The sequence below is a fragment of the Cataglyphis hispanica genome, chromosome 1 (genome assembly GCF_021464435.1).
Source record: "Cataglyphis hispanica isolate Lineage 1 chromosome 1, ULB_Chis1_1.0, whole genome shotgun sequence".
NCBI lineage: Eukaryota > Metazoa > Arthropoda > Insecta > Hymenoptera > Formicidae > Cataglyphis > Cataglyphis hispanica.
This window is the reverse complement of record NC_065954.1, coordinates 5,858,493-5,872,357: the sequence shown is the minus strand read 5'-3', so window position 1 is coordinate 5,872,357 and position 13,865 is coordinate 5,858,493. Positions and strand designations below refer to the sequence as shown.

Here is a 13,865-nt window from a genome sequence, read left to right as displayed (position 1 = left end):
AATAAATCGTGTTTTGCGATTATGAAAGGAAAATCTATGTATAGGTGATGTGCATATTTAAGTGGATAGGATATATGCAAAATATATATCTGGTGGGAATGTGGTATTTCAAATAAACCTCAGTTATATATAATTGGTTTCGTGCATCGTGTTTTCTGTATGGCGAACGAATGAGCGTAAACATTGCAATTGTTCCAGGAAACTGTTTCTTTTGACATTGTTAGAGAGTAATAATAACACACAATTACTTGTAGCAAACGTTTAGCGGCGAACTGTAATAATAAAGGAAATAATAGCGTTTATGTAATTTCACTGCGGCAGCGATTTCTCGGGCTGCATTTGATTCGAAAACATGGGTTTGTAACTTATCGAATTTTATGTTATGAGATGGAAAGTTGGTTTTAATATAGATCTTGGAATGGGTGTTTTTAATGAGTATTTGAAAAAATACATCCTATAATAAATTTGAAAAAAAACATTGTAATAAACATTGAAGCGCCGAATAATTACGACTAAAATAGAAAATTATTGAAGATTGAGATATTTAGTAGAGAGTGTGAAATCGTCAGAGTTGAAACTAATTTATAAGAATTTACATTTTTAATTTATAACAATTTACATCACTTTATATACAAATCAACAATTATCATAAAATTAGAGATTTATGATAATATTATTTAGCACACTATCTACATCTTGGCACTTTCCGCGAGAATACTAGCGATACGCAGGGGATAGGAAATGAGAAAACTCTTACTCAGGATTGACTGAGGAAGGTCTGGTCACCCTAGCTTAATCGTGCGCATACCATATGTCCAGACACATCCGGTACGGTTATGGCGGACGTGTCGACACTATCCTAAATTGCCTGCCGGGATCGTAACTGGCGTTTCCGGGCGGTCTCGCTATATCCTGGATTTTTTCGCGTCGGTGCAAACATCACGCACAATCGTAGGACGAAGACCAAGTATTATTTCGTACTGTGAACATACTGTTTAAAAATATTTTTAGTAAAGAATCAGTAGCAAAAAATTAGAAAAAAAATTATTTAAGAAATAAATTTTTTTTTTTGTAACAAAATTTTATATAAGAGAAATAGATTATAGTGTAGGAAAATGTCATTTATATTTAATACTTCATACAAAAAATTAGACACAGAGAGGGGCGAATATATTTATTATAATTAAAAAAATTGCATTTGAATCTGAATTTTTTTATATTTATATTTCATCTATCCTAGAATTATACATTCCCGAGATTGCATTCGAGTCAAATACTCGTGTCGATTTGCTAATACGATGTGGCTAATCGGTTCACTAGCGGGATGTGGGATAAACCCAGGTAATGCAAACTTCGCCAAAGCGATCATTTCGCCCGTATTACCGTCAACACATCGAGCACGCGGATAAACACAAACAAACCGATATTCGGCGCAGAGCGGTTCGCAGATAACGGACTTCCTCCCGCGGTTGACATCGTGTCGCGTTTCATACTCGACACCGCGGCCGGTCATCCGTGACGCGATCTCGACGAACATCTGGAAGCCGCGCTACCCCAGCGAAAGATTTATTCTCGCGTAATGACAGGGCATCGGGCATCTCCGGTGCATAACTGTCATGTCGTATAGCGGGTATTTCGACGTGGCGACGATGTGACGCGATCAAGATTTCGACCTACCTCTATCCCTCTTTGTCCCTCTACTTGGTAGCGCACACATGACGATCAACCGACAACCCTCGTCCCGATACACGCGTTACATTGACAGAATATCGTTATCGGTCAATGGCGATCTGTGCGACGACGTCGTCGGGACCGCGTAACACGCGCCCGATATTACGGGCATAAAAGGCACCCGCCGAGGCGAGAAGAAATTCCCGAGGGTGCCAGAGATAATATCGCGAGCAATGTCCGAAGCATCGTTACGAGTGTCGACGTATTTTCGTCGAGCGCAGAATTGTGATAATCATCATCATCATCGTTATTTTCGCAAAACCCTTTATAGAATCTTTACTCTTACATAATTAATCTAACACGCGAACAAAATTTATCCAACGACGGAAAGGCAAAATTAATGAAGTTACTATTTGAACATGCATGGCTATTTCTAATACTTTAAACGGATGTAAAATATTTTTACATAAAATTAACGAATGCATTCATGAATAAATAATTTGTGCACAAAATACATTTTATAATTTTTCAAAAATAGCAAGAAAAATAGTAAGAAAAATTAGCTCTGCTCTCGTTAGCTCGTTTGTGTCGCGATTCTACGTGATGATGTGGTTCTCTTTCCTCTCGATAAAATCTGCAGTTTTCTGGCAAAAACCGAACGTACATGCTATATTCCGGACAAGCTGCAGATCCCATCTCTTATTCCGCGGAGCGGCTATATACAGAAATTCGATTTTACGTAATCCGGACCGCCAAACCGATCATGAGCGCGGTAAGATACCGCCGTTCGTCCGTCCGGAAATAGATATAGGATCGGAGGAGTTGCCGCCGTGTCACAAGATCGTCATAACACAAATAACGCGATTGCTAAATAGATATCCTCGGTAAATTGTCGCGCCAGTTGTTTTAATTTATACGCGAGTAGTATCGGTTCTCCTAATGACACATTTATACGCGGCTGATATCGGACGAGCGTCACGCAGATAACCGCATCGAGCAAAAGCGCCGGCGGCGCCGGCGTGTGTGAATAAAAGCGAGCAGGAGCTCCGGGAACGTGTTTTGCAGATATTCCGTCGGCCGCTATCGCTTTTTATGACCGCCGATTGTACGGTCACATGGATGGTAGATAGGCAAGCGGAGCGGGCATGCGGAAACAGGACAGAATATGTGGGCAACGGTACGCATACGCAGTCGACTCCGGTGTACTAACGTGCGCGTGTATATATATATATATATATATCTGAAATAATACTAGAAGCGGAAAGGTTATCCGCCGGCGATGCTAGAAGTCAGGAGCGAACGGGTTGAAACTTTGACTCTGGTGATAGTGGTATTCACGTAGCAGTCTCTATGAACACCGGAGCGGTAATAGCAGTAAAGTCGTAAAGTTACTGCCAATACCGTCTATATCACTATCACTGACATCATCGTCGCGGGGGACACTCATGACAAGAATGCATCGCGTAGTTAGCGATATCGGTGCTCCCTTCGGTCCATGCTTTCCGCTCACGGGTAATCGTTCACGCGATATCTCTGTTCAACTGATTTAAATAATATTCACTTTAACAGATTTCAGAACGAGTTTCATTATTTTTCTCGTTTCCACGGTAATTCGTGTCCCGCCGGGAAATATATTTCGCTCGCGCACCCACCTCCTCTCGACAAATCCTCCTTCCTCTTTCTTACTCCTTCTAACGCGAATACTTGTCGCACCTGCCAGGTCGCTGGTACTCTTCTATGTTGTTGCTCTTTTCTTCTCTTCTCAGTCACTCACGCTTCCAGTCTCTCTTTCTCTCTCTTTCGCAGCCTGCTTTCGACCGTTTCTCCCTCACGCTCGTGCCGCACTGTATGCGGCACAGGCGACTTTTATCGTTTTGCGCCGTTTATGTTTATACGCTGGAATAAGGCTCCAATGGGCTCCTTGCTCGCCATGAAATTGAAATCCTACCTTTCCTCCGGAGGCATTCGCGCGCACTTTTCCTTTGCAAGCTATCGTCCAGGTTATAGGTACTCTTGTGCAAAATGAGACGGATTGCACGGTCGATGAACTATTTTGCCAGTCCTCTTCTAAATTCGTCGTTTCTACCGCTGGATCTAAATCTTTCGCACGATATTATTACATTTATTTAAAATCTAAGTCTTATCTTATATTATTAAATTATAATTTGTCGTCGCGATGTTGTTTCTATCAATAATTAGCAAATCGAGAAGATAATTTATACTTGAAATAATCTATTAAAAACTTATACTATTATTTTTTTTATCTTGTAACTAAAGATATTATAATTTATGTTTTTTTATTATGTTTTTATTAATTTAATAACTTTATAAGAAATATGAGATGCGATAGATTTTTGCTATTTTGCTGTAAGCAATTTCCTGATTCAGCAGGATCTCAATTTTATGACTTTGCAGCACTAAGCTGCAAAGCTAAACCGATCGAAGCAGTCACTTTCTGAACGAGAAAGAAGATTTCGATTAATCGACAGCGTGTGTTATGCATTTGAAGTACCGTTTTCACTACAATGACACTGAAACTTCACAGTATATCGAAGTCGTTGCGGCATCAGTACGATGAAAGATCGCCGTTCGAATATTAATGAGATTTCTGTCTCGTGACAGAAGTTGCGAAATCTGGCGTTAAGCGGTCGGAACGTGAGTGCAGGCGAGGGAGTAGCTGCGTGCCCGGGAAACCGTTGCCCGGATTTGGTGGCGATGTAACGTTTTCGACGAGGCGAAGGGAGAGGCACAGACATGGTAGCCCTTGAGGCGGTGGGATGAAGAGGGTGCAGAAAGCCCTTATCTTACCTGAACTCCTGTGCTGCAGTCGGGCATTCATAAAGTCTCGAGTTAAGCCTCTCTCCCCGCCCTCTCACTGTTCTCTCTCATACTCCATTTACACACACTCTCTCTCTCTCTCTCTCTCTCTCTCTTTCCCTCTCTGTTTTTCTCTCTCTGTCTAACGACTCGTTCCTCGTTCTTCTCCATCTTCCTCGCACCCATCTACCCACTCGAGGTTTCTACGTATAGTGGCTTGTACCGGCTTGACCGAGAAGATATAATCCGCTGCACACACTAGTTACAACCCATTAGTTGTTTCTAGCTGGCTCACCTATTCTCTTTCTCTCTCTCTCTCTCTCTCTCTCTCTCTCTCTCTCTCTCTCTCTCTCTCTCTCTCTCTCTCTCTCTCTCTCTTACACCGCAACTCTCTGCTTTGTTCTTCCGTTGCGGCTCTTAATAATGCATCCAGAAGATGCTTAATCGAGTCTCGTAACTCATTTGTGATTCGGTGCATGCGCTCTAGTTCTTAGCCCTTTCGCCCGTTTTCCGCTCCCATCTATCCTTGGAAAGAACTTTTTATCGATAGCACTGTTGGCGTTCCGACAAGCACTGCCGAGTCCATCTGAAAACCTGTCCAACTCGACATAATTAAATGATCACTGTCCGCCTTAAAGTTTCGATTGGTTGATTTAATCAGCCCTATCATCCTTGCCGCGATCGTTGCCGAAAAATTTGATTGTCGACAAAGCCTTGGTCGGCCAGTTGCTTGTCACGGATTTTATAACTCGAGTATTTTCCCGCGATTGCTGTTTAGTAATGCATTCACAGAAAATTGCAAGTTGAAACGTTATTTTAATTAGCCAATGCAATGACGCAATAAACAATATCTTTCATACAATTAAAACTACTGATTGATTGATTTACTGACTGGCAATAAAATTAAAATTATAGTCATATATTTATCGTACATTGATATCTTTCGATCATTAATTTTTAATTATATTTCTTTAAAGTTTATAGATAAGATTCTTATTTCTTCAAGTGTAAAAATTTTGAATCTATAATATATATAATTATTATTTGTATATTCTTATAAAAATGATTCAAATATATCCATATTTTTTAAATTTATTTTAATATATTTTGATGTAACAGTATTTAATCTTTAGGTAGTATTATGATGTTATTTCGAATATATAATAGGATATAAAACAAATTATTTTTTTTTATATGTGTGAAAGATTTTATTGTTATCAGGAAAGATAATTAGTCGTTATTGAATCGTGCAACGAACGACAATGTACGACCACTTCCACGAGTAGACCATAACAAAAAAAAAAAAATATTATCGCGTTTATTTACGTTCATTGATATGCAACAATACCGCGCGCGTTAATTGCAGATACCGCGTCGTATAGACGTATTACGTATACGCCAGCCGTAATATCGCTATCAACCGTGAAATGATCGCCGCGCATCTGTCATTAATTTACAAAACGGTCATTAGAGCGTGCGACATACGAAGTAGCTTCTTCTGGATTTGGCCGGGAGGTGGAACGATCGTTAAAAAATGTCCGATGAATATGCATAAGCCGACCTTTAACGATCCGCCAAATTAGAATATACAACCTCGTGAAAGTTATGTAATTTCGTGTCCCTTGTAATTAGTGACTGTGTACTTCTCAGCGTCCGTCGACGGGGGTCGCTTTCCCGAGGGCGCATATCTTTGCAAATATTATAGCACGAAGAAACGCCGCTGGCAAAGCGACGACACGCCACTCACTATTCGCTGTATCACTTATTTAACATCATATTTAAAAATGTCACACTAATGTTTTTTTTTTATCCTACATATACATAATGTACAAAATATTCTTTCATTTTCTCTATATTCTTCTTATATAAAATTTGCATGGAAAGTGACATTTTTAAAAGATCTCAAGTGCAAGCATTTTCGAAAAATATAAATCAAAATTTCAAGTTTCCACATCGATCCTCTTTAGGCTTCACATTTTTAGGTCATGAAAGCGTAGAGCTGCGGAGCGATAAAAAATTGCGCGAGCAGGACACAATGCGCGAGACAATGGATAGCTGGCGCTTTACTTTCGTTATTTTCCAACCATTTCCCTCTTCGGCGTCAAACATCCACACCATTATATAGGCGTTCTTTTACGTAAAACCAATCCGTAACGTATGATGCATTGCTCCGCTACGCGCGCACATGCCGCGGTCCCAAAGTCCCTGATGTATGTGGAGCAGGAACGGCTCATTGGTCTGTTTTAGGGAAACGGTTTCTGTCCCGAGGGTGTGTTTCGCTTCTGCCGCGACCTAACTCGGGGTGATATTAGATTCATCATTCAAGTATCTTCAGAATCGCCTATCCGCACTAGAATATATCGCTGAATTCAACAAAATCAGCATTTGTTTCACTATAATAAAGCGCAATCGATTACCTTGAAAATAATGTTGTGTCAGTACACAATACTTTTCGGGATTTTCGTAATATAACGAAGAATCATATATAAGTGTAATAAATTAGTTTTATTACGAATTGATATAAATTTGCGTGCGGCTTGCTATAAAATTGGCGAAACCTGCTATAAAAATAAAAGAGAATTTTCAATAAATCTCCTGCAAACACTGGAGGAACTCGGTGAATGCAACGAGGAAGGCTCCTGCGTGATTGGCTAAAAAGTGCTTCGACTAAAAGCAGCTAAGCAATCTGAAGATTGGGAAGGTTAAAACTCGAACTTATACCGCCCACCGATGTTCGCCATTACGTTCTATAAAAGTGCGTTGTAAGAGCCCTTGAAGTATGTATATATATCCTTTCTTTTTTTTCTTGAACACTCCTAAGAAAAAATTCTACGATTTTCTCGATAGTTAGTTACTAGCTTTCTATCTCGTTGAAGGAGAGAATGTGCGTTTAGCGTTTCTTTTAATTTCCCGATGTGGCAAAGCTGAAAAAAAAGAAAAACGAAACATAACCATCCAACGTTATATCATTATATCTCAAATAAAGCTACGCGTAATTACAAATAATAATTACAAATTGCATTAGTTTTTTTTTTTACTTGGAAAAGATTTTTTCGAAAAATAAGACTTGCATAAAAATTTTCTTCATGCCGGGAGAAATATCGTACCTTTATCCACTTACGATTACAATAAAGTTGAAGCATAAACGAATCAAAATTGACAATTTTATTCGAGAATTACTGCCTCAAAAATGTGAAACTGTTCCATGAAATGTACATCTGGTATGGAGCGGATAATAACAATGTGAACAGGCTATAAAGCGAATATTCAGTTACTGACGCGTTGCCTTTCGCGCGCGTTTTGCCAACGCAAAAGTTACGCGAATCGGAAAAACGATCTCTGATTGTTTCAGTTTTGTATCATGTCCATTGATTCGAACACATTTGCGTATAATATTACTACCAATTATTTTTCTACGATCAACATTGTAATTAGAATTTACCCCTCTGCTGCTCTCAAAGCTACTAATTATTTGTGTATAAATCACAGTGTAATCTTTCTGTCAAAGAGATACTAAAATAAACGAAGTATATTTTTTTTTTTTTGAAACGCGCGCACAATTTTCGCATCTATATTTAGTCTCGAAAAGTTTTTCAAAGGCCGCTGATTGCTAATGTCGAAACGTATCCAACGGAAGCGGCGATCCATGAAACGATGGCACACACCGGCACGCTATTTTCTTAATGATACACCAGTTCCATTGGATGCGCGTATTTTTCTGGCGACGCATTGCCAACGATTCATTAATTGCTGACCTTGTTAGCGTAGCATTGTGAAGCGACGGTCCCGCAGCGGTGCTTGAGCGGCGCCCGCGGGAGTAACCGGGAGAGCGATCGGCAGACAAAGAGGGTGTAGACGAGAAGAGAGAAAGCCTCACTTGGCATTGTCATGCATTCAGAACCCCGCCATATAATAATGCCCGGCTCCTTTGTCGCTTATATTCGCCCCTGTTTTCCGCCACGCTCTACTCACGAACACCGATCAACATTACCCTGTTCGCTCATATTTCCGTCGTGGTACGTTAACCTTCTTACCGGTCATTCGGTATCGAGATATATAGGCCGATCCAAATTCATTTATGATGCAGAGTTTTTGCATTTTGTATATCTTAATTTTTAGCTAAGTTTGTAATGAGATATGAGTTGAATTTTATTAAAATAAATGATTAAAAATCAAAGAATTTATTTGTTAATTAAACCTTATAAGATATGAAAATATCTTATAAGTATATATATATATATAGAAATAGTATTATACATACAAGTATATAAGCATGTTTTTCTTCCTTTCGCTCTTATGCAATCTGCAAAATAATAACGTAATTCTAGTGCTGGGATATTGGATCACATAAATTTTTGCCGCTCCTCCCTAATGATAACAGGATTACGGGAAGAAACAGCTTTTTAATCCTATTTTCTTATCAGTTTTGGGGATCATCCACACGAAGTTAATCAATACTACGCGTTCCTCGCAACGTCATAAAAACATCTCTCCCGCTATCCAAACAATCGACTGGCCGTTAATCCAATTTATCGCCATTTACCGCTCACATCATACTAAGCCTCTTTTTGCGAATGCAATTATTCCTTTTTTCTTGTAAAAAATATACCATTCTAATCAACGGTGAAAAGGATAGTCGTAAAAATCCGCCCGTTACAAACCCGCCGCATCGCAGTAGCGTGGAAAAGCTTTTTTGCAATTTGTATCACCGCGTGCCGAAAAAGAGGTGAACGCGAAGGTGAAGGAGAAGATGAAGGAGGAGGAAGAGGAGGCGGCAGGTGAAGATGGCTGTGAAGGTGAAGAAGGCGGTGGTGGGTCGTGTTCGGATGTTGGAGCGACCGCCGCGCTCTGACGAGGGACAACTGGGCCAATCGATACCACAGCCGGTGGTGGCTGCCGCGATAGGGAGAGCGAGAAGGACAACGAAGAGGGAGGAACGATGGGTGCAGGGTGGTAGCGCGGGGGTGGTGCGCGGGTACAACGGCAGGGAAGACGGTAGGTCGAGGTGGGGTTGCGGAGGGAACGGCGGAGGAAGGACGGTGCGAGAGCGAGAGGAAGACGAGGTAGACGAGGGGACAAGGGCAGAGGTGGCGGCGGGTAGGATGTCGCGGGGGTGGTAGTCGGTGTGCCACCCCCGCACCGACCAACGACGCCCCTCCCGCCGCGAATGGCGCCACGATCGCCGGCATCCTCTCCGCGTAGCGTGGCTGCTGTCGGCTTCTCCGAATGTACGGCCGACACTCTGCGCAGAATCGGCTTGCGGAAGAGCGTTGTACCACAATGTTATCGAGCTTGCCGTTTTACCCCGTGTCCCCATTGTTGTTGATTTTGTTGGATTGGTAAAAAAAAAAAAAAAAAGAAGGAAAGAAAAAACGAGCGGGCGCGGGAGAGGACAAAGTGCGTGAGATACATCGGAGTGTGAAGCGCACTCTCCGTTTCTTCTGGAGAGAATCACCGCATCATCGACGTTTTGCCGTGGTGAGCCATCGGCGCTATCTTCTGGACCAATCGTTTTTCTATTATAATCTCGAATCGGGATAATGGAAACAGCGGCAAGTACCATAACCGGTCGTGCATAAAATCTCACGTCTTGAGTTTTTATAATTTTTTCATATAAGGCGGAAATATATTCTACAAGATATCCGGAGATTCTTCTTTCGGCACGGAAATATAAATGTTCTTCCGTGATCACAGAGATAAAAGAAATTGTGAAATTAACAAGTATTCTGTTAAAACCGTATCAAACTTTATAGCATAAAAACTGGATAATCACGCGCATCATATTTAGGACGACAAATCATATATGGCGCGAAGTGCAAAAGGTGAACGTCCGTGCTGAATTCGTGCATGTAGTGAACTTTTTCCTCAAATACACGCTCGAATGATTGCATTCGATATATTCGCCGGACGTTTTCTTTGACGGACATCGACCTTGTTTCACGTGGACGCCGCCATTTTCGAAGGAACGTCCTAACAATTGTATGAAAAGGATCGTACATAGTATGTGTGTGTACATACACGCAACTACGTGAATCTGCGCGCGGCCAAAATTGTAGATACAATACCGTGCCGGAAGTGGCGAATGGGTGGCTTGTACGACTGTTTGAGATGGAAGTGAGTAATAGCAGAGTAAAGTGACCGCTGTATTGGTCATGATGATCATCGTACAGCCATAAACTGTCGCCCGTGTGATTCAATTGCTACCGCAAGCCGACCCAGCAGCACGATGCATCACTATTATACGCAAGAAGACATAGATCGCGTTGGTAAGTGTGGAACGAATAGAATATTTGTACATGATTGGAAGAAAGCGCAGCAAGAAATTTTTTTTTTTTTAATTTAAACTATTAAAATTTTTAAATTTTGAAAAATTATTATAACGGCAAACGGTAACGATATCTTGTATTTTAATTTTTTCATACATATAACCATAATTTATAATTTATTTTTATTATATGTGATTTCTCTTTCCCATATTAAAAATTTTATTTCATTTGAGTAATGGAAATTTGAGGTGGAGATGAGAGATTTTTGTTTTTGTAATCTCTTACGATTTTAATATAAACATACACATATTAGATTGAAAACACATAGTTTGGATCAAAAAAATAATTTTTCAAAACTGCACATGTAGCTATAAAATTCACTGACAATGTTCAAACATCATAATTTGCATTGCAGATCCGTTCGATATATAACTTTGGGGAATTACTAGTCAGAACACAAAATTTCATTTTGCTTCAAACTATACTGTGTTATACATTACCGCATTATTGCAGTTTATAATATATAATTATTATATTATGTAATATTATATACATACATATAATTAACATTATACATATAATTATTTAATTATTTTTAATCAAATATTTATATCATCTCAGACTTATTATAATGAATTATCTGAAATAAGAGATACTTTTAAAATATGGACACACCACTATAAAACATATATATTCATAATATGCTTTATGATATGCAGATATATCTGACATAAAATATATTCTTTTCTTTTTGTTGTGAGAAAGCATGCAGATATTTTTCTTAACGTTAACGTGCCTATTTGGCAAATGTATGCAAGTTAGATCCCAAGCGTACCCGGGTACCCCTTGTATTCAGAATTATATTAGGTCCTTCGGGCTTTCCGCGCTGGTCTTACTCGGAATTTAAATTGGACTAGATACGTTACGGACGAAATGAGGACACGAAATAAAACTCTTAGTGCTATTTCTGGCTCAAAAATTTTGGCTTACAATTTCGTCCTATAGGCGATTATTCGTAGAATTGAGGTAAAACACAAAGTACTTGTTTTTTATATATACAGCGAAGCTTTTAAATAAATTTAATATTTTCTGTATTATAATATAATACAAAAATCTTAATATTTAATAATTATATAGACAAAATATAAAAATGTCAGTATAAATATCATTAAATAAATTATTGTTTATAATATTTATATTATCAGACAGTTTCTGAAATCATCAAAGATTTTTACGGAACCTGACATAGTTGAGAGATTAAAATGAAAATTGATTGCCATTACTCTCCATGATTTAGATCGTAGCCATGAATTAGATCGTAAATAAGTTATTCGCATCCTTTCTCGTTCACATTAGTTCCGCTAACCAGAATGGACCGCAATCGTGCGGACGTAGATGACAAAACTATGGCAATATCATTGGACCCGCGAACTGGAGAAACAATACCGCGACGAAAGTGTAGGGCACATTGTGCATTGTCCGTGCAGCCAACCGACCCACGTATTTCTGGAGCCTGTGGCGCATTGTGCTTTAAGACCGTAGCTCGTAAGCAAATTAGAATGGCGCACGTGGCTCGCATAAGTCGATCCACTGTCTGCCTACGTGTGGGATATGTCGGGGTGGATTTGTACATCGGCAACCCCTTTCCTCGCGTACACCCGCGCCTACTTTCTACGCCCGACAGGGGTTTTCTCCTCTTCGGCGCCCAAAGGGCACGGACACATCGGCAATTACGCCACTTTATTGCTAGGGTTACGTGTCGTGCGCGGAATTAATGCAATCTCGTGGGGAGAAGCGAAATTCAGCTGCGTTTTTCACGGTGTAAACGTTTTCACGGTCGCGAGGCGATTCGAGACGGAATCGAGGCACGGGCCACCCGCGTCGACGATCCGCATCTGCAATATGTCGCGTCTAATTGAATTCGGAAAATCGATCGGACCGCTTATTGCTTAGCAGGGTGCATCTAAAGGATACATATAGAATGAAAAAATTGTGAAAGGATACGAAACAACTCAAATTTTTTAATTATTTAACTGCTCATATCGTACATTTTTTTTATTTGAAATTGAAAAATATAGATTTTTCTACATTCAAAATATTAGACATGCATCATTAATATTGAGATATTACATGGTCAGATATTTATTTACGAATTAGAATAATATAACGAAAATAATATACGCAAATAAAAACTGAAAAATAAGCTTGAAGATTAAAATTTTTATTTAAAATAAAATTATTCCTAATAGTAATTGTTGTGCAAATACATTACAATAACACATTTTTTTTACAACTTGCTTTAATTAACTTTATCGAGAAATGCTGTTATCATTATAGACATCGTTCGTGCTTTATCATTTAATTCATTAATCACAATAGAGATCGAAAATAAAAATTTATATATCTTGTATTTATCAATGCAATATGCAAATATATACATATTAGTAAATATTAGCAAATATTAGCAAAAATAAGCAAATTATTTATGCTATTAAAGTCTTTGGTATGTATTTTTAAAAATTTTATAAAATATAATTTTTCTCTTATATAGCAAATAAAATACAAACATTTTATTGCTAAATTGTGCAATTTTGAAAAGTATATTGCAATATTTTGCAGTAGTATATTATCAGATTAAAAATAAAAAAAAAAAAAACTGCTAGAGTAGTGCAAAAATATAGAAAAATATAGTAAGCTGTATAGGAACGGGAAAATAGAGCAGTCCGAGTGTCGATGAGAGCGCTAATGGCTAACGGTGCAGCCATCAGTGGACAGGAAGCTTCACATTGATCGTTCTACATTCACTTCGGCAAACAACCATGACAGTCCGACGGTGAGCGTCGAATAATTCGCTACCCCTACCACCTGTCTAAGCGACACAACACGGTCGAAAAGTTTTGGACAAGGCAACTCCGACGTTTAGCCCAAAAAGCGATGCTTACGGGAGAACTCCGCGAACGATGCGAACATGTTCAGAATTCTCTCTTCATAACGTCGCGACCCTTCTGACGGAATAACGCGCAAAACACGCGATAAACAATTCGGCGACTCGTTTGCCTTTTTCGCAAAAAATTGTATCGCAATTTAAAATTCGTGAATCCGAGACAGGTG

General features: G+C 39.2%; 1 protein-coding gene across 2 annotated transcripts in view; it reads left to right on the top strand.

The window, feature by feature from the left end:
* LOC126849324 (teneurin-a) overlaps positions 1-13,865 on the top strand; it is a 420,000-nt gene that overhangs the window by 237,570 nt on the left and 168,565 nt on the right. The window contains exon 1 of one of the 2 annotated variants that reach the window (XM_050591061.1): positions 10,571-10,754. The exons of the other annotated variant lie outside the window; for it this stretch is intronic. Within the exon in view, the coding sequence (XP_050447018.1) occupies positions 10,715-10,754 (40 nt within the window). The 5' untranslated portion in view covers positions 10,571-10,714. Of the gene's footprint in view, positions 1-10,570; positions 10,755-13,865 lie in introns of those variants that run through there. 2 annotated transcript variants of the gene reach the window in all.